The sequence below is a fragment of the Eptesicus fuscus genome, chromosome 21 (assembly GCF_027574615.1).
Source record: "Eptesicus fuscus isolate TK198812 chromosome 21, DD_ASM_mEF_20220401, whole genome shotgun sequence".
Taxonomy (NCBI): domain Eukaryota; kingdom Metazoa; phylum Chordata; class Mammalia; order Chiroptera; family Vespertilionidae; genus Eptesicus; species Eptesicus fuscus.
This window is the reverse complement of record NC_072493.1, coordinates 41,587,077-41,605,954: the sequence shown is the minus strand read 5'-3', so window position 1 is coordinate 41,605,954 and position 18,878 is coordinate 41,587,077. Positions and strand designations below refer to the sequence as shown.

The window sequence follows — 18,878 nt, the reverse complement described above, 5'->3', positions numbered from 1 at the left end:
AAGCCAGCCCACCCACCCTGTTGTTGTAAGTAAAGTTTTATTGGAACACAGCTACACCCATTCGTTTCCATCTTCTGTGGCTGCTTTTGTTCTAAACAGCAGAATTGAGTAGTTGGGACCGAAACTGCCAGACCTCAAGTATTTATTTAGTCTCTGGCCCTTTAAAGAAAAAGTTTGCTGGCCCCTGCACTGGTATAATGTGCCTAGTGCCTGGTACGTCCGCACAGCAGCTGTGGTCCTCGTTTTTGTTGTGGTGGTGAGGTGGTGAGGTGGTGGGGAAGAATGGGAGGGAATACAGGTATTCCCTTTAAAGTTGGCCCCAGAGAGAATGGGGTGTGCTACTGCCCCTCTGGGACCTGCTGTGGTTCCCGCATCCATGTTCCACTCCTTCCAGTGGATGTAGACACCCAAGCCTGGGCTTTCGAGCCTTTAAATCGAAGGGATTTTCATTCATTAGAAGTAACTGGAGACTCTTGAAGCCCAGTGTAGAAGTGGATCGCAACTAACATTCCTGCATAGCCTGACCCAAGGGAGCTGGACCCAGATGCCAGTGTCACTTGGCTAAATGTCTGGTGCAGGTGGCTTGGAGGATTGCCCTCCTCATTTTCCTAACAGACACCAGGGCTTAGGTTTCCTTGGGATTCCAGGCCCTGCCATTGCTCAGGACACCAAAACAATCCTGGGAACCGCAGCCTCAGCAACAGAGGCAGGCCGGATCCCTGGGGTGGGGGGGCCACTGGTGGCCACTTTTATCTGTTCCCTTGATACACCCATCATGGATGCTTTATCATTACTCACTCTCTGGCCTATCAGGAAGCTCCACTAAACACTTGGTGAATGAGTTTGCAACTAAAGACAACCCCTCAATGACTTGTGAGAGTTTTAAGTGATCCAGGTTGCTGCCTGGGACATGACCCAATGTCTATGTTGATGACATGGACAAAGAGGGTGTGGGGTGCTGAGATTGATGCTGTGTGTGTGTAGAATCTATTCCCAGCACCTGCCCAGTCTGTACCTGGCCCTGTGCTGGGCTTCGGAAACTTGGGAGTGACTGCCAGCCTCTTTCTTCCCAGGCCTCCAGGAGCCCACAGGTGACCAGAAGTTAGTAGTTGTATACAGTTAATTGCAGTTAACATTTCTTTAAAGGTTTCAAATGTACTAAATTCCTTTAATCATCCCATATTTTAATGGGTACACAGTGCTTTCACTTGGCATCAATTAGGAGTTGGTTTTGAGACAATTCATTATTACACCAGCTGGGATGATTACAGATGTCTCCATTCCTTTGGGGTGACTGCCAACAGAGACAGGTTCCATTCTGTTCCAATTTGTGTGGCTGTATATGTCCATGTAGCAACACAGAGAGTGGCTCAACTAGCTAACACATTGTTACCGTATTTGTCGTGGAAATCTGGTATTCGTTTCTGGTGGATCTGCCTTGCCATTACCTGCTGAATACTTTGAACTGGGAGACGACTTAGTGCGTTTTTGGCCAATGGAATCATCGTGAAGCTGAGTCAGAACTGCAGCAACCGTAGCTGCAGGTTGTTGGAAATTCACATCAAGTACCCTTGCAAAGAACCAATTGCAGTCCTTCGTAAGAAATTCTTTAGTGGTGTATGAAGTAATAGACCAGGTATTTTTTAATAGAAAAATGTTAATACTTTGTCTTGGTTGAATGAAACCACATTGATTCCTCTGAAAAGATTATAAACAAGGAGAAGTCTTAGTTCACAGGTTAACTGGTTAGATTTTCCTCTCTGGAATGATAGACATCGCTTGTCCTTGGACGCCAACCAACATCTTTCCAGCTTTAAGCAATCTGAAGCATAGTTGGCGTGAGAAGGTTAAGAAACTCTGTTGCTGAGAAGCAGATTTCAGAGGTTGATTGTCAGGAGAAACTTGGATCAGAGAGACCTTTATCAAGTACAGGAACTGTTTTCAGAACGAGTGGGAGAGGAAAAATGGCTACTCAAAGACGGTGACACTGACTAAGATCCTGTAGCTGGCCGGGCATTTGCTTGGTCAGTTTGTTGGAAGCTCTGCAGAAATGTTCTGTTTACGTGGGTTGTGTGCTCTGATGAACCCCAGTGTGGACACTCACTTGGGGGTGAAGCATTCCTTTTAGCATTTAGGGGACTTTGCATTTCTTTCCCTTGGATTCTCATTGCTTTCTGTCTGTCTTTGGGTAAGTCCCATTTGGTTTTTCACTAGGATTCCTTGGGCCTTGCTGTGTACTTCTTATTCCCTTAACTATTCCAGTGTCTTTGATCAGATTTTTTAATGTCCCAATTCCCCACATTTGATTGTTGCAAGGACCTTATTGGCCTCATGTCAAGCATTTGTTCTGGGCTAGGTTGGTGGTAAGCACTTGATTCACATGGTCTCAGGGAATTCTTGGCATAAGAATTCCATCCACCCTGGGGCCCCACCGCTGCCTTCCCTTCACAGTTGGAATGGGAGCAACAGAGTGTAGAAGGAACTTACCCAGTGTCTTACTTAGTACCTCCCTTTGGCATTTATTGGAACACTTTGATTTAGGATGTTTTCTGTCTTATTTTTTCCAACTCAATTATAAACTTTAGGGGAGGAGTGGTTTTATCACTTGGCCTGATTAGTAAGTTACTCTTCCTCAGGTAATTTCTGATTGTTTCAAGGTAGCAGTTAAGAACGGATCCTGGAGTTAGAAAGTCCTAGATTCTGGCTCCGGTTCTGCTGCTTCCTGCTTTGATCCTACGGGTGAAATTTCTTCCCATCTCTGAGCCTCAGTTAGCTTTTCTGTAAACCAGACAACTAAATGAATCACTGGAACAGGTTTGTTAGTGGGTTTCAGAGAGCGCTCAGTAAAGGGGGGGAGCTCAGCAGCCTGGTGCCTGTATGGAAGTTGATGCTACAGAATGTTTGGAATGAATACTTGCTCCTGCACTAATGCATTCAGGCATTCATTCAACAAATGTTTACCCAAACCCTGTCATGTGTTAGGTAGGGTTTAGGCACTGGACTTCATAAGACTCCGAGGTACCCAGGCAGGCGTTGTAGTCAAGGAAACCAGGGCAGAGAGGTGAGGCCTCCAGCGCTCTGCTGGAAAGTTAACTTCTTAGGACCTTGACACTCTCTCGTTACCTTGCTGAGATTGTCCCTACTTAGGGCATCTTTTAAAGCTTTTTATTATGGAAATTTTCTGACATTCAAGAGAAAAGAAAATAGTATCATAGATCACCATATACCCATCACCCAGTTTGACCGGTGATATACATTCTGCCAGTTTTGATTCATCTCGCCTACCTCCATCTCCCTTACATAGCTTAAAGCAGATACCAGATCTTACCTCGTTTCACCATAATCATACCTAACAAAATTAACATTAATTAATATTTCACCTACCCAGTCCGGGGTCAGATTTCTCCATTTCCGCCACATTGACTTTTGGCAGCAGGTGTGCTCTGATCTGGGTCCTGGCACCTGCAGGCTGTCCCGCTCTTGTTGAAGCGAGGCGTTCAGCGAGCTGGTGACCCAGGGTGCTGGTGGTTGGGCCTCTCTTCTCCTGTCATTGGTCTGTGCTTGCAGCGCGGGGGCATCCGTGATGTGAGCATGTTACCATGGAAATAGTGCGATGTCACAGAGCCAGTTATGACCACAGCTGGGAATGTTGAAGGAGAGAGAGGAACAGAGCCCATTTGCTCTTGATTTCTGGTCGATGAACCTAGGTTGTAAGGACACTGAAAAACATGTGCAAGACCCAAAGGTTTATTTCAAGAGTTTCCAGCCTCTGAAAATCCCTCAGTGAGGTTCCCCTCCCAAGGGCTGTTTCATGTCTTAAATCAAGGGAAGGTCTCCGCCTTCCGAGGTCTCAGGCACGAGCCCTGAGCCAATTTTCTAAAGGAAAGCCTTCCATCCTAGTAAACGACTGTCCCCCAGGGTCGGATTGGGGGTTGTGCATTTAGGCCTGTCTTTAATCATTTGAAGAGGCAGAGCTTCCTTGTAATTTTTGTAATTTTGTCCCTAGTTAATGGGTCATTCAGAGCCTACCCAGGCAATTTGTTGAGAGTTTGGGCAGTTAATGATCATAACCCTGACCTTCACATTAACCTAGCCGTCTCTTGTCAAGGGCTCTCATGGTCTTCAGGTAAATAGCCACTGCTCCCATGAGTTTTCTCCTCCTCCTCCTCTTTCTCCTCCTCCTCCTCCTCCTCCTCCTTCTCCCTCCCTCTCTCTTTCTCTCTCTCTCTCTGTAACCAGGTGGATTCACAAGCCCAAGCCCCTTTGAACTTCCATCCCTCTCTCTTGTTCAGAGAATTTCCATGTTGCCAAGCTTTGTTTGTGTGAGGCACCTTTGTCCCTTCTCCCTAGAGCTCAGCTCAGCTCTCCCTGTGCCTTTCCCTCCTGGTCAGCCACTTGGTTATTACTCTCTGGTACCGCCTAGGTTAGAGCTGAGAAAGGGGAGATGTCCATTTGTCAGTTTCACCAGGATTTGTTAGGACAGGATGGTATTGGATCGAGAGAAGTCGGGACCTTGTTGACCAGCAGTTGGCAGTGGTCCCAAAGGGAAGTTGCCTGTAGCTTTTCCTTAGAGAAATGCTTCCCAGTGAGCATGCAGCCAGTAATGTAGAGTTAATCTAGCAGAGGTACGTTCATGCTCGCTGGTTCTTAAAACAGGAGCTACTATTTGTCTGATACTTACTTTGTGCCTGCCTCCATGTCAAGGGCTTTGTCCATATTATCTCCTTTAATCCCTTGAGGTGGGTACTATAGTTATCCCATTCTACAGATGAGAAAACCAAGGCTGGGGTTATGTGTACCAAAAGCATAGTCTAGGGAAGAGGAAGAGCTAGTTGAGTTACTTGGTCTGCAGAAAAAAGCCAGATGCCCAAATCTGTAGGCTGGTAGGTGGGGCTAGCCTACTTTGAAACTCGCAAAAAGTGCTGTCTGCCAAGCCCCTGGTATGTGATTGAACCCAACATGATTCTCGTCCTGTGGAGTTGGCTGAATGGGCATCCAGATACATTCTTTGACTTGAGAGGAGGAGCTGGCTGTCACCAGCTCTGCTAATGGAAACTTAAATGCCCCGGAAGTTTAGTCCAGGAGTTGAAAGGCAGATCTGACTCTAGGCAAGGTGTTGACTTCCTCCCAGGTGCCTGTTCCAGGCATGACTGGTTTCCTGTCCCTGACGGCTCTGGCAGGTCGGCCCTGCTGCAGCCGTCCGGGGACATTGCTCTGGGAATAAGGTGGTCTCTGCCCAGGCCGAACGCTGCAGGGTTTCTCCTGCATGCTGGTCTCAAGAGAGCTTGGCGGGTCTTGATTGAAATGATTAGCGCAGTGGGGCTTCCCCCACTTTTCTTGGGGGATTATGTCACAGTCTGTTAAGCGTGCTCCCTCGGTATTTAATCCCGCTCTGACATGGATTTTGCTGGCAGCCTGCGAAGTGGCGCTGCTTAAACCTGGTTGCTGTTCTGTGGAGACTGCCTCTGTGCAGTCCTTCCTGTGGCCCTCAGGGTTTCTGCCTGTCCCGGTTAGTTTGATTTTCCTTCTGTTGAACAGTCCGAAGGAAATAGACCCCGTATTCATGTAGGACATTTAGCTGGGTCTCCCCATTGTTAGCAGAGGGCATCCTCTCAGGTGCACAGAAGTTTGCCTGGGGCGCTAAGGAGTTTTGAGAGCATGCTGCGGCCAGCCGGCACTGAGAATGCGCAGTGCTCAATCGAATGTGATTGCCCCAGTGTCCCCTCCAGTATCCTGTTCCCCTTCATAAACCACCAGAGATTTTTAAAAATCCTATTTGTTTTTCAGCTTCTCCCAAATCTAAGGAAACAAAGTTTCAAGTATTCACTACCCGTTTTGTAAAACGTGTGAAAATGTCTGTGGTAGGTTCCCACTCAGCCCAGATATGAGGGGGGCTGTTAATATAGATTATGCAGGTAACTCTTTGGCTGAAAGTCTTTGTGGCGTGGGCCTGTCTTGGTAAGACCTTTGGCATTTGAAAGGCTTTCTTCTGCAGTCACTCCTGATGATGGCAAAGGCTTTGGAGCCGCTTGGCTGGTCTCTGGTGGTCCCACCCCCAGGTGTCAGCCGTAGAGCAGCCTGGGCCTGGTCTAGATCAGCGTGCAGCAGCAGGGTAGGGATGGAGGCCTACGCTGACCTTGGGCAAGCCCTTTGCCTGCCGTGCCCGGGGTCCTTGCCCAGGAGCGGGCGCAGGTGAGGGCGTGTCGGGAGGTGCCAGCCGCCCTGGCTCAGCTGCCTGAGCCCTGTGTCACAGAGGCTTCGTTGTGGACTGGGTTTCTGGTAATTCGGACGATGCAGAAAAGGGGGCGCTCATGGACCTGGCACAGAGGAGACGCTCAGAAATGTTTGTGGATCAAGTAGGCGGTGGGTGAGAGGGCTCCCCCTTCCCTTCCCGCCTCACCGACCAGGGAGAACAGGGCTGAGGGGCGGGAAACAAGTCAGTTCTGGTGCTTTCCGTGTCTCCCCGGCTGTCTGACCTCGACTAGTCCCTTCACCTACTCGCCCTCCGGTTTGAAATGAGAGGGTGACGGCGTCCCACTATCCCTTCTGCTCTGCAGGCTTTCTGGTTCCAGAAGGTTCTTTTGCTGTTGACAGCCTTGGGCTTTATGTCTTTTATCTGGACTTCGAGGAGCCTAGGCAGTTCCTGTCGAACTCTGTTCCCTCCATCCCTGTCCTGGGATTCTGGGTACTTTCTGCCCATGTCCCTCTCACCTTTTCCTTTCCAGACTAACGTGTTGAGAGGGATGCTCTTTATAGCTTTTCTTCGTGGATACCAGCCTCTACCTCTCCGAACTGTCTCCGGGCCTCCCCAGCTCCATTGTGTGCCTGCCCGTCTAGTCTGTCTGGCTCTCCCAGTATTTCTCCTGGCCCGCCCCAGTGTTCCCCTCAGGCACACATCTTCTTGTCTCCAGAAACCACTCTCCCAGTGACCTCCCAACACCAGACAGCAGGAATTGGCCATGCCATTGAAGAACAGCGTCTCCCTTGGGTTGGTGAGCTGGCCAAAACCAGTTTCCCCAGTCAAGTGGCACTTTTACTGTGGGTGAGGCCATTCCAGCAGAACTGCCTCCGTCCCATGAGAGCTTTGCTTGGTGCCACCCCTCGTTCTGTGGGCCACACCCGAGCCGGAAGGTGCCTCACTTGTCAGGAATGCTGCCTTCTCCAAAGTTGACAGGGCGTCTTCCTGTGGGGCCAGCCCAGGACAACCTGGCCCTGACAAGGAAACAACATGAGAGGCACATCGGTCATCTCTCTGTGTTGTTTCCTTTGAAACATTCAAGTTTTGTGTCTGGCATTGTGTGTTTGAGAGCTGCCCTTGACCTCTGCTGGGGTATCTGTGGGGCTGGGCCACTTGTTTTAAGCTGACCTGACCCCTCTGAACTGGGAATGAGAAGGTTTTGACGTTTAGGGAGCAGCACCAAGGCAGACGGAGGGAGTGACACAGTGAAAGGTCCGTGAAGGCCCTCGGAGAAGTAGTCTGTTCGTTGTCTCCCCACAAAGCCTGCCAGAGCCCGGCGCTCCCGGCAGCTGCCTGGTGAGCTTGTTTCCGCCCGACCCTGGGCCATCTGAGCGGCCGAGGCTTTTTCTGCCCAGATTAGTTCCCTTTGGTAGCCTTTTGGGTCGCTTCATTCCATTACTCTGTTACCTTCATTTGGTTCGGGTCCTGTTTAATTGATAAAGAAGTCATTTTTTATGCCCTCTTACATACTTTTCCATGTCATGCATGAGGAACTTTGGGAACATTTAAAAAATTTTTAATTTTTATTTATTTTTTTTAAAACCAGCTTCTGTGCTTGTGAGTACTGTGTCTGTGGGTTTGGCTCAAAAACTGGATTCTTTTCCCAGCTATTACTTTCTTAACCCTATTTATCCCCAACCCCCCCCCCCTCACCTCCTACCTACCCTCCCACCCCATAGATATTTAGACATTTAGAGTCCTATTCACAGCATCTGTCATGTCAGGAGAGCGCTTCTGTTTTTTAATAACTAGGGGTAGGATGGTATTGGGGGGAGTTGAAAAGTTAGGAAATCTAGACTGGGGGGCCAGAAGGGATACCCAGAAGTGAGGCAAGTCAGGTGGGAAACAGGGTGAGCTGCAGGTGGGGGCTGTCATGGGGACCTCACAAGGGGTCTGGGGCCTGGGACCCTTCCCCTCACCCCTTTTAGCCTCTCAATCCCCCCTTGCCTCCAGCCCAGGGCCATGGAGCTGAGGGTGTGGGTCAGACCCCAGAGCCTGTCCACTAGTGTGTCCTCGGGCCTGCCTGTGGGGCCCAGGAATCTGCAGGCCACCCCTGGTTCAGAAGCATGGCCTTCTCTGCACTGTGCACAGCTACCACCTCAGCTCACAGGGCACATACATAGCTCTGGGGCCCAGTGGCGACCCCAGGCCGCTGCGCCTGGGTGGGATGCTGGTCCGTGTTCCCTGAGAGAAGCAGCTTCTGTGGTCAAGTGCATCTCAGAAGTGCTCTGAAGCCAGTTGTTCAGGTGTCTTGACTGTAGGACTTCTGGGAACTTCTGTTACAGCATTAAGCATGGTGGTTCCCCAAGGTGGGGATTCCCTCAACTAACTTGACCACAGAACCTCGTCCTTTTCTTCTTAGAATTCGAGTCCTAGGGAACAGTTTGGGAAATACTGCTCCAACAGTGTCGGTCCCTGTCCCCTCCCCCAACTCCAGCCCCAGCCTCCGCCCCTGCCCCCAGCCAGGACAGCTGGGAGCAGATGCAGTCCTTTGGGAGGGGGGTTGGGGTGGGATGGGGGGCAGTGGACCCCAGGTCCCTCCAAGGCCTCTGGCAGGGATTCCAGGTCTCTTTCACAGCAGTCTGGCCCTCCATTCCTGCCAGCCTTGGCCAGCCCAGAGCCCTCGGACCTGTGTTCCTCTCAAACCTGTGTTCATGCTGGCTTTGGGGTTGGTTTGTAGGGAAGATGGTGAGTTGGAAGAAGGTGAACTGGAGGATGATGGGGCAGAGGAGACCCAAGACACCTCCGGAGGCCCTGAGAGGAGCCGGAAAGAAAAGGGGGAGAAGCACCACAGCGACTCCGACGAGGAAAAGTCTCACAGGAGACTGAAACGGAAGCGGAAGAAAGAGCGCGAGAAAGAGAAGAGAAGATCGAAAAAGAGGAGGAAATCTAAGCACAAGGTAGGTCCGGAGGGTTCCTGGGCCTGGACCTGGCGGAGAGCCCCAGGGGCCGAGCTTGTCTTATCGGGCCAAAGAGCACTCCTAATGGTGGTGTTGTCTCCTTCCTCAAATTGGATCAATAGCTCATGCTCCATTGCTGCTCAGTGCCCGTAGGTAGGTGTTTCACGGAGAGCACAGACCCTTCCGGCACATTCCAGCAGTGCTTTCCCCGGGGCTGACTGCCAGAGTGGCCTGCCTGCAGCAGAACCGCTAAGTCCACTTTCTGTCATTGCAGCGCCATGCCTCTTCCAGCGATGATTTCTCCGATTTCTCCGATGACTCAGATTTCAGCCCCAGCGAGAAGGGGCACCGCAAGTACAGAGAGTACAGCCCCCCGTACGTGCCGGTGAGTGACTGCTGGTCAGGGGCTCCGTGGAGTAAAACTGCTGAGCTTACTAAGCACCTTACCCTCTGCTGGGCATTCTTGCATGGCACTTGACACAAATTTTAATCCTGCAAGATTAGGTGTTGTCTTTTTATATATATATATAAAAAATGTATTTTTATTGGTTTTAGAGAGGAAGAGAAAGTGAGAGAGATAGAATCATCAATAATGAGAATCATCGATCGGCTGCCTCCTGCACATCCCCTACTGGGGATCAAGCCTGCAACCTGGGCATGTGCCCTGACTTGGATATGAACTGTGACCTCCTGGTTCATAGGTCAATGCTCAACCACTAAGCACACCAGCTGGGCAGATTAGGTGTTGTCTTTATCCCCGTTTTACAGGTGAGAAAACCGAGACTTAGAAAACTTCAGCCAGGTTTCAGAGCTCTGAAGTGCAGGAATGGGGGTTTGAACCCAGTTAGTGACCCATCTCTATAAGCCATGCTGCTAGCACTTCTTGATGCCGCCTCTTCCTGTGGCCTTTGCTCCATTGTCTGGATGTGCCACAGTTGGTTTATCCATTCATTGCCTGAGGACATTTTGGTGGCTTCCATTTGTGTGTGTGTGTGTGATATATATATATATATTATACATATTTAACTGGATCCAGTATCTCCTGGCACCAGCACACTTGGGAAAGCATCATTTGAAATGGCTTTCTAGTTTGGTTGCCAAACAGGTAATTAATTGAATTCCAAGACCCCAGGAAAACTTTGACCAGGAAGCACCCCTTCTGCCTACCAGGCCTCCTCCCAAAATGAGATTGCTCTATAGCCCTGGGAAATACCCCCCCCCCCCCCCCACTACTTTCTCCCTTGTTCAGGGATTGTGAGGTCTGTTCTCCATTTTCTTTCAAGCTGTGGCCCTTTCTGAAGAACAGAAACATCTGGGCCTACTGCTTAGATCTCACTCAGGTGGGGACCAGTCCCCCAGTGGCTTGAGGATGGTATCTCTCCCAGGGATAGTGAGGGTCTTGGTGGTCTGCACCCAAGGCCCTGGGGCCTGCTCACCCTCCTCTCCCTGGCAGTCCCACCAGCAGTACCCCCCGTCACACAGCACGTCCCTGCCCAAGAAGTCCTACTCTAAGATGGACAGCAAAGGCTACGGCATGTATGACGACTATGATAACGAGCAGTACGGGGAGTATGAGGGCGACGAGGAAGAGGATATGGGCAAGGAGGACTACGACGACTTCACCAAAGAGCTGAACCAGTACCGGCGTGCCAAGGAGGGCAGCGGTCGGGGCCGAGGTGAGACCCCAAGCTTCTGCTCCAGGGTGTCTGAGCAGACTTGGGGGTGGGGCTGGAGGGGCGGTGCAGAGTGGGACAGGCCTGGTGGTCTCCATGCTCACGGAGCCTCCCGTCCAGGAGAAGAGACAGGCAGTCATTTGGGGCTGAGATGAGTACGGAAGGAGAGGCTTGGGGGCGTTAGCCATGTGAGAAGAGGGCCAGGCTGGTATGAGGCAGAGAGAGGGAAAATTCACTTCCTGGTCAGCAGTGAGTGGAAAGAAAAGGCACAGCTTCTCACTTCTGGGCCAGGGTGGCTGGCAGTTGGCTTCCCCAACCCTCAGTAGCTCCCTCCCCCATCCTCAGCTCATATCACCTGACAAGGTGTGACTGCAGCCTGTGGGCCGGCCACACCTCTGAACCTTGAACTCTGGCAGTTAGAAGGATGGTGGGGGAGGGCAGAGCACCAGAGGCCCAGCCTAGCCTCTTAGAACCATCTCCTGCCAGTGAGATTTTCCACCCTAAGGGGGCTTCCAGAACCTTCCAGCTCAGAGGTTCATATCCCCGCCTAAGGCCCAGCTTGTTGTTTGAGTAGCCGCCTATCCTTTTTTTCAGCAGTCTTTCACGGACACCTCCCTGGACAGGCCTTGCTCTTTGGAGAGATTCTAGGCTAGTGCTGTCCTGTAGAAGCAGAATGCAAGCCACCATGTGACTTCGTTTTCTAGTAGTCACCATTAAAAAGCAAACAGATGAAATGAATTTTAACAATATATTTTACTTACCTTATACATTCAAAACCTTATTTCAACACGTTTGCAAACTAGGCAGATGTGATATTTTACATTCCCCCCTTTTTTCCCCACTGAGTCTTTGCAATCCAGATGTGCTTTATACTCACAGCATCTCTGGTTTGGTCAGCCACGTCTCCGGTGCTCAGTAGCCACGTGTGGCTGGTGGCCACCTTGTCGTCCAGTGCAGCTTTCAGTGTAGTGAGTGCTGTGGCAGCCGTGTGCCCACAATGCTGAGGCACCCCATCGAGGGGACCAGGGGGACCGTTAGTCTGCCTGGGGGAGCTGGGAAGGCTTCTTGGAGGAGGAGAGGAGGATGAAATGATTGACCTCGGGCAAACAATGGGTTAACATCTCTCTTGTTGGTGGGGTCTACTCCCGCTCAGGCGTTCACTTTCTGAATCACCGTGCAGGCAGTCGAGGCCGTGGCAGGGGCTATCGGGGCCGAGGAAGCCGCGGAGGGTCTCGGGGCCGAGGCATGGGCCGGGGCGGCCGAGGCAGGGGCAGAGGCTCCATGGGAGACCACCCAGAAGACGAAGATGACTTTTATGAAGATGAGATGGATGTAAGGTTTTCTGCTGCCCGGGAATGGGGGAATGGCTGGTGGGCTGCATGTACTGTTGGGGGTGGCCTGTAAGACTAAGGAGGAAAGCAAGCATCAGATGGCAAGCAGGTTTATGTGTTTTAAATGTTCATGTATGATTTTGAAATTGAAAAAACTTTCATAAGATTCAAACTGAACAGATACCAAAGGGTGAGCTGTGAAAATTACATCTTCTTCCCACTGATTTCCCAGCGACTTAGTTCCCGTCCCTGGAGACAAGGTTCCCGAGCGGCTCTGGAGATGTTTTAGGCCTTTGCAGTCGGGGGCTTATTTACTCACTGCGCTGCGTGCTCGCGCGCGGGCACACTCCTCTCTCGCAGAGAACTGCCACACTCACTGCCGTGTCCCTGCCGAGACCTTTCTGTGCATTCTTCGTTACAGCTGCACAGCTGTCCATTGTGTACAGAGGTGCCCTAATGGATTTGCCCAGGGGGTGGGAGTTTTAAGACTGATGACTGCACAGAAAGGATTAAGACCACCCATGCTCAGGCTGGGTCATGTGAGGAGGGGACACAGGCCCGAGGCCCAGATTTCTCACCTGCTCTTCTGAGTCTGAAGTTGTCCTTGAAACCAAAAGGCAAAGGGAGCAAAATGTATAGTTAGGGACAGTGTTCATTGTTCCCCATGTGACACCTTTCTCTGCTTTCTGAAATTCCAGTATGGAGAAAGTGAGGAGCCAATGGGAGATGAGGATTATGACGACTATTCCAAGGAGCTAAACCAGTACCGCCGGTCCAAGGATAGCCGAGGACGAGGTGGGCAGGGGCCCCAGAAGTTGGTGGGGCTCCTGGCAGCTGTTAGAGTTGGGTTCTGGGGACAGGCAGTGGCTGACGCCATTTCTCTCCTCCGCAGGGTTAAATCGAGGCCGAGGCCGGGGTTCCCGAGGCCGTGGCAAAGGGATGGGCCGTGGCCGAGGCCGAGGTGGCAGCCGAGGAGGGATGAACAAGGGTGGAATGAATGATGATGATGACTTCTATGACGATGACATGGGCGTGAGTCAACTCTTCATTCTGATCTGATGTGTTTAGCCAAGGCCCCTCCTTGGATTTTTGTTCCCTTTAATGAGTTGTCCTCTAAGGCTGACCCTGGCCTCCTACTCCCAGTAGCCGTTCCCCACAGGGCCAGTAAGCACTAATCCTCTCTCATAGGGATGCGCTGCTGGCGAGACCCTCTCTTTTGTGTTTTGTGTGTTTTTTTTAATGTTAATCTCACCCGAGGATATTTTTTCCCCGTTGATTTTTAGAGAGGTGGGGGGAGAAACATCGATGTGAGAGAGACATATTGGTTGGTTGCCTCCCACACGCACCCCAACCAGGGCCTGGGGATTGAACCTGCAACCCTGGTACATGTCCTTGACTGGGAATCAAACTGGCGACCTTTCGGTGTGCTGGTCAATGCTCCAACCATTGAGCATCACTGGCCAGAGTAAGAGACCCTCTGACTTTTAAAACCACGTCTTTGTAGCACCTGCAGTCACCCCTGACAAGTCTCTAAGACTTGGAAGGTTCTAGGTGACCCACTCAGTTATCCCTGGAGAGTTTTACAGGAAGGCCCGTGCCTCTGCCTCCAGGAGGTGAGTGTGTTCCTGCACAAGTGTGTGTGCTCGAGTCTTCATTGCCAACAGCTCCAAGTGCCAGAGCTTTGCTCATCCAAGCAGCATTCCATACTGTGGGCTCAGACTCCTATGGCCGCGGTGTCAGATGGAACTGGCTGCTAGACAACAACTGTAACTCTTCTTCACTCAGATGGTCTCCACCTGACCCGCCGGGGCCCTCACCGCCCTCGCTTTTCATTCCCCGTTAGTTACCTTCACACTGTGTGTTCTGTGTTCCTAACAGGATGGCGGTGGAAGCTACCGGAGCCGTGATCATGACAAGCCCCACCAACAGTCTGACAAGAAAGGCAAAGTCATCTGCAAATACTTCGTGGAGGGGCGGTGCACATGGGTAAGGGGTCAAAGGATCTGGGTGCCTGAGCAGGGCAGCAACCTCCCAGAGGACACGGGGCCCCTGGGCATGCTCTAGAGGCCACCTCACTGGGCAGGGCTCGTGCTGGTGGGAGTGGCTGACTTCTGAGAGGTGCCTCTGGAGCCTGGAAGTCTCGGTTCTCTTCTCAGAGGGACTGGGGGGCCGGAGCAACAGGACATCTGGGTTTTTCGGGTTTGGGGAGGATATTTTTGGTCTAAGTTTTCAACAAATTCGTACAGCCTCAAATGTTGTATTAAGATTGATGCTAATGCAGAGATGTACATATTCTGGTTAGTTACTGAACTTTAAGACATCCATAGAAAAGGAGGGGCAGGAATCAGGCCAGCCGTGAACTTCACAGCAGAATTGAATGCCACAGATGGACCAGTGGCCACAGAATTCTGAAGGAAACTGTGAACCCAATGTTAGTTTAGTCAGCCAGCTTTTTTATTTTCTTTTAATTTTTTTAAATATCTTTTTATTGCCCTAATCGGTTTGGCTCAGTGGACAGGGCATTGACCTGTGGACTGAAGGGTCCCAGCTTCGATTCGTCAAGGGCATGTACCTTGGTTGCGGGCACATCTCCAGTAGGGGGTGTGCAGGAGGCAGCTGATCGATGTCTCTCTCCCATCGATGTTTCTGACTGTCTATCCCTCTCCCTTTCTCTCTATAAAAAAATCAATAAAATATATATATAAATATATATATATTTAATTGATTTCAGAGAGGAAGGGAGAGGGAGAGAGAGATAGAAACATCAATGATGAGAGAGAATCATTGATTGGCTGCCTCCTGCACACCCCCTACTGGGGATCAAGCTCACAATCCGGGCATTGCTGGAATGGAACCCAAGACCCTTCAGTCTGCAGGCCAACACTCTTATCTACTGAGTGAAACTGGCTAGGGCTGTCAGCCAGCTTTTTATTCACATTTAGCATCAGTGGACAGATATTGGGAAACATGCACCCAGGAAATACTGCACCTATGTATGTGTCTTAGAAAAATGTGTACTTCCAATAAGTGTGCATGTGTGTGTAAAATATTCCTTATTACAGTCAGTTCATATTATATTTAGAAGCTCGTGATACATATAAACAGAGAAAAATGAATAGCCATTCCTGAGAATAAGGCTTTTGAAACAGGTATACAACAGTTTCTACCTTTGGTTTAACTAGGTGTGTTGTTTTCTTTGGGTTGTGTCATAGTGCAGATAATGAAAACACAACTCCACTAGCTGAAGCACATAGATGCTTATCCCGCAGAGCAGTGGAACGGTGGGAGACAGTACAAGGCTTGTGCAGTGTCAGTGGCACGCTGTGGGACCACGCTCCTTCCTAGGCTCTATTTTGCCGTTCTTAAGCATGTGGCTTTTGTCTTCATGGTCACACAGTGGCTGGTGTTCTCCAGGCAGCACATCTAAGGGCTAGAGGAAGAAAAGTAGGTGGTGGGATTTTTTAAAAAATTGAGGCAGTGTCCTCGTAGGGACTTTTGCCTACACCTGTCGCCAGAACTTTAAGAGAAGCTGGGAAATGTAATATTCTTAGCTGGGCACATTCTTCCTCAAACAAAATTGGGGTTCTGTTAGGAGAAAGCATGGTACTGGATACTGGTTGTCATTCAGTAAATAGTGAAAAATAGTAGACAAGGGAAAGAATGGAAGGCAAGAGAGGCGTTAGAAGGAGGCAGTGAAAGGCAAGGAATAGAGGCGGGAGGAAGAGGCTGTGGGAGAGGGAGGCAGGGCCCCGGGGAGCACGCACATGGTCAGAAGTATGAAGTTGGTGGGAAACCTGCCTGCTCCCTAGGGAAGGGGGCTTCATTCTGCCGGTCCCTCTGCGTCAGCGGTGACAGAGCAGCGTTTTCTTGGAGGAGGAGTCAGCAAGGGCTTCCCGCACCACCGCCTGACCTTCCCATTGCTTCTCTTCCAGGGAGACCACTGTAACTTCAGCCATGACATCGAGCTACCAAAGAAGCGAGAACTGTGCAAGTTTTACATCACCGGGTTTTGTGCCAAAGCCGAGAACTGCCCCTACATGCATGATATCCTTTGGCGCCCGCGTCTGCTCTGCTTCAGGGGCAGAACTCTCCTTGGTGGTGGTAGCAGCTGACCTCCGCTGCGCTCCCTCTCACCCTGCCAGTGCAGTGTCGAGCTTTCAGTGCATCTGCATCTCATTTAACCCTCACATCTGTTCTATGACGGGCCTGCTGTTCCCGTTCTGCAGATGAGTAAACTGAGGCACACGTTAATATGTTCTCTCTACATATACTCTTGGGACTGGCCTATGCCATTCATTGCCTGTTATCTTTCTGAGACTTTCTAACTGGCTGTGTGACCTCGGGCACATCATTGAACTTCCCTATTTCTGCTGAGTGAGGATTTGAGGACACAGCCCCAAGGCCGGCGTGGTGGGGCGGGAAGCACTCTGGAGCATGAGTCTCGAGAACTGGGGTCTCATCTTGGGTCTGCCGCCAACCCACTGTGCAACCCTGAGAAAGTCACTTCACCTCTCTGGGCTCCAGTTTCCTCATCTCCAAAACATGGGGTTGGATTCTGCCCTGGGGAATGTGTGCATGTGTGTGTTCCATGAGATGAAGCATTTGCCTTAATTTGCCATGAACGTGATTTTCCGTGTAAGTTATACCACACGACTGGGAACTGTATCAATGGTGACGACTGCATGTTTTCCCACGACCCTCTGACCGAGGAGACACGAGAGCTCTTGGATAAGGTAACGTCTGGGGGGGCGGCCACCACGCTGACAGGAACCAGGACCTGTGCCTTCCATTGACTTGGCTCTACCGCCCGCCCGCTGGCCTCTGCGCAGGACCATCATTTCCAGCTCCTTCGATCTGGAGCTGGGCCGTTTCAAGGAAGTCATGGGGACTGTGTTCTTGCCTACAGAGAGGGGAGGAGGTCACGCATGCATCTTCTCTCCAGCCAGGGCAGTTTTCACTGGGGTGGCTGCGTGAAAGGAGTGTTGCCTGGGGAGTCTCCAAACATATCTTGTGATTTCTTAGTTGTCCTTTAGAGAGAGTCCATGGTACACAAAGGAGAGGAGACTTGGGATGGCTTATATTTTTATGGAAATGTCAAATGTTTGTTTACAATTTTTAAAGATTCTATTAAGCAGTAAAAACAAACAAACAAACAAAAAAACACAGGGAAATTAGAGGTTTGTGCTTGTTGGAGAGTTCTTCCCTCGGGTGAGGGGTCAGGGCTTTCTGAGTTGTCAGGTGACATTTGAAACTCATCCTAGTATCTTCTTGTCCCTGAGGAGTCGTTAGGACTTGGGGAGTCCCAAGGTCCTGTCCTTGGTTTCCTAATCCATCTGAGGGATGAGCAAGAGCATGTAGCCTTTTAAATGAAGGCTTTCCTGCCTTCTAGTCCTCAGATGGTTTGAGGAGTTGGCTATTTGTTTAAGAATGGAAAGGATCGTGTTTATCAGCCATCCTTGGATGACTGCCCAGTTTAAATGGCTGCTGGCACTGTAGTTGAGGGGAAGCCTGCACAGGCAAAGCCAGAGAACACCCACCGCTCCTCATTGGCAGAGGGGTGGGGAAAATTGGAGAAAGGTCTTATTTGGCCAGGCCCTTTGTGGAGCCTAATAACCTGGGACTAGGGTTTTGTCATCTAGAATCTAGAGTCTCTGAGTTTTTCACAGGGTAAGTGGTGGGAAGTCATGGCGACTTCATTCCTCATGTGAAGAATGGAACAATATCTGACTGAGGACTGCCCCCTGCTGGAGGTTCAGAGTTTGTGTTGTAGACCAGTGCTGTCCAATAGGAAACACGTCAGAGCCACATGTTTAATTTTTCCTTTTTTTATTATCTACCTACTAGTTCAGCAGTTTTAATATGAAGGTTTTACTGATAATTGCACAATTTATATGGTGTGAGTAGAAAAATATCAAGAATGGCTATAAATTGGCCAGTCCTGTAAATCACAGGCTACACATTTTTGTTGTTAATCCTTACCCAAGGATATTTTTTCCATTGATTTTTAGAGAGAATAGAAGGGAGGGAGGGACAGCAGGGGAGATGGGCAAAGAAACATTAATGTGAGAGAGATATGACCCCCACACATGCCCCGATCAGGGCCAGGATCGAACTCTACAACCCAGGTACGTGACCCTGACCCAGAATTGAACCCTCAACCCTTTGGTGCGAGGGCTGACGCTCTAACCAGGGAGCCACACCCACCAGGGTCAGACTACACATACTTAATTTTAAATTTTCTGGTAGCCATACTAAAAAAGTAAAAAGAAACACATGAATTTAATTTTTACAACACATCTTAGCTCAGTGTATCCATGTTCAAACTAATCATTTTGGCAAGTAATAAGTGATGGGAAAAAGTAAGATTTTGGGGAGACTACTATGTCTTCAGAGTCTGGTACTTATGGCCACGTTTCAAGTACTCAATAGTAACACAAGGCCAGTGACCACCATATTGGACAGCAAAGCTCTGGACGCCCTAGTGAAAACCCAAGAAAATAAGGTGTCCCATTTGAGCTCCTGCCCACAAATATTTTGAAAACATTGATGTCATCCCCTATATATGGTTAAGTCTCAGTGGGTTAAAAATGAGTGTAGAACCTAGAAAAACCATTCTAGAATCGGCTCTCCTGCCCACTGGTCAGAGGGGACCAGCAGGGGTGAGGGAGGGGTGGTTTATGTGCCAAAGAGGCTTCGTGGTCATTGGCCTTATGCTGTAAGGCTCCCTCAGGGTCCC

The 18,878-nt window shown here is 50.2% G+C and overlaps 2 protein-coding genes and 1 pseudogene across 4 annotated transcripts in view; 1 reads left to right on the top strand and 2 right to left on the bottom strand.

The window, feature by feature from the left end:
* SAE1 (SUMO1 activating enzyme subunit 1) overlaps positions 1-3,539 on the bottom strand; it is a 105,821-nt gene extending 102,282 nt beyond the window's left edge. Inside the window, exon 1 of the mRNA XM_054711180.1 lies at positions 3,385-3,539. The gene's annotated coding sequence lies outside the window, so the exon portion shown is untranslated. The remainder of the gene's footprint in view (positions 1-3,384) is intronic.
* Positions 1-18,878, top strand: part of ZC3H4 (zinc finger CCCH-type containing 4) — a 33,434-nt gene that overhangs the window by 7,002 nt on the left and 7,554 nt on the right. For 2 of the 3 annotated variants that reach the window (XM_028129628.2, XM_028129626.2), the window contains 9 exons: positions 8,919-9,138; positions 9,413-9,523; positions 10,592-10,814; positions 11,965-12,143; positions 12,841-12,937; positions 13,035-13,174; positions 14,021-14,128; positions 16,075-16,186; positions 16,766-16,875. In XM_028129628.2, the coding sequence (XP_027985429.2) occupies positions 8,919-9,138; positions 9,413-9,523; positions 10,592-10,814; positions 11,965-12,143; positions 12,841-12,937; positions 13,035-13,174; positions 14,021-14,128; positions 16,075-16,186; positions 16,766-16,875 (1,300 nt within the window). The remainder of the gene's footprint in view (positions 1-8,918; positions 9,139-9,412; positions 9,524-10,591; positions 10,815-11,964; positions 12,144-12,840; positions 12,938-13,034; positions 13,175-14,020; positions 14,129-16,074; positions 16,187-16,765; positions 16,876-18,878) is intronic. The other variant, XM_008154433.2, reaches the window with a different exon arrangement.
* On the bottom strand, positions 1,266-1,505 carry LOC103297698 (cytochrome c oxidase subunit 7B, mitochondrial-like; annotated as a pseudogene).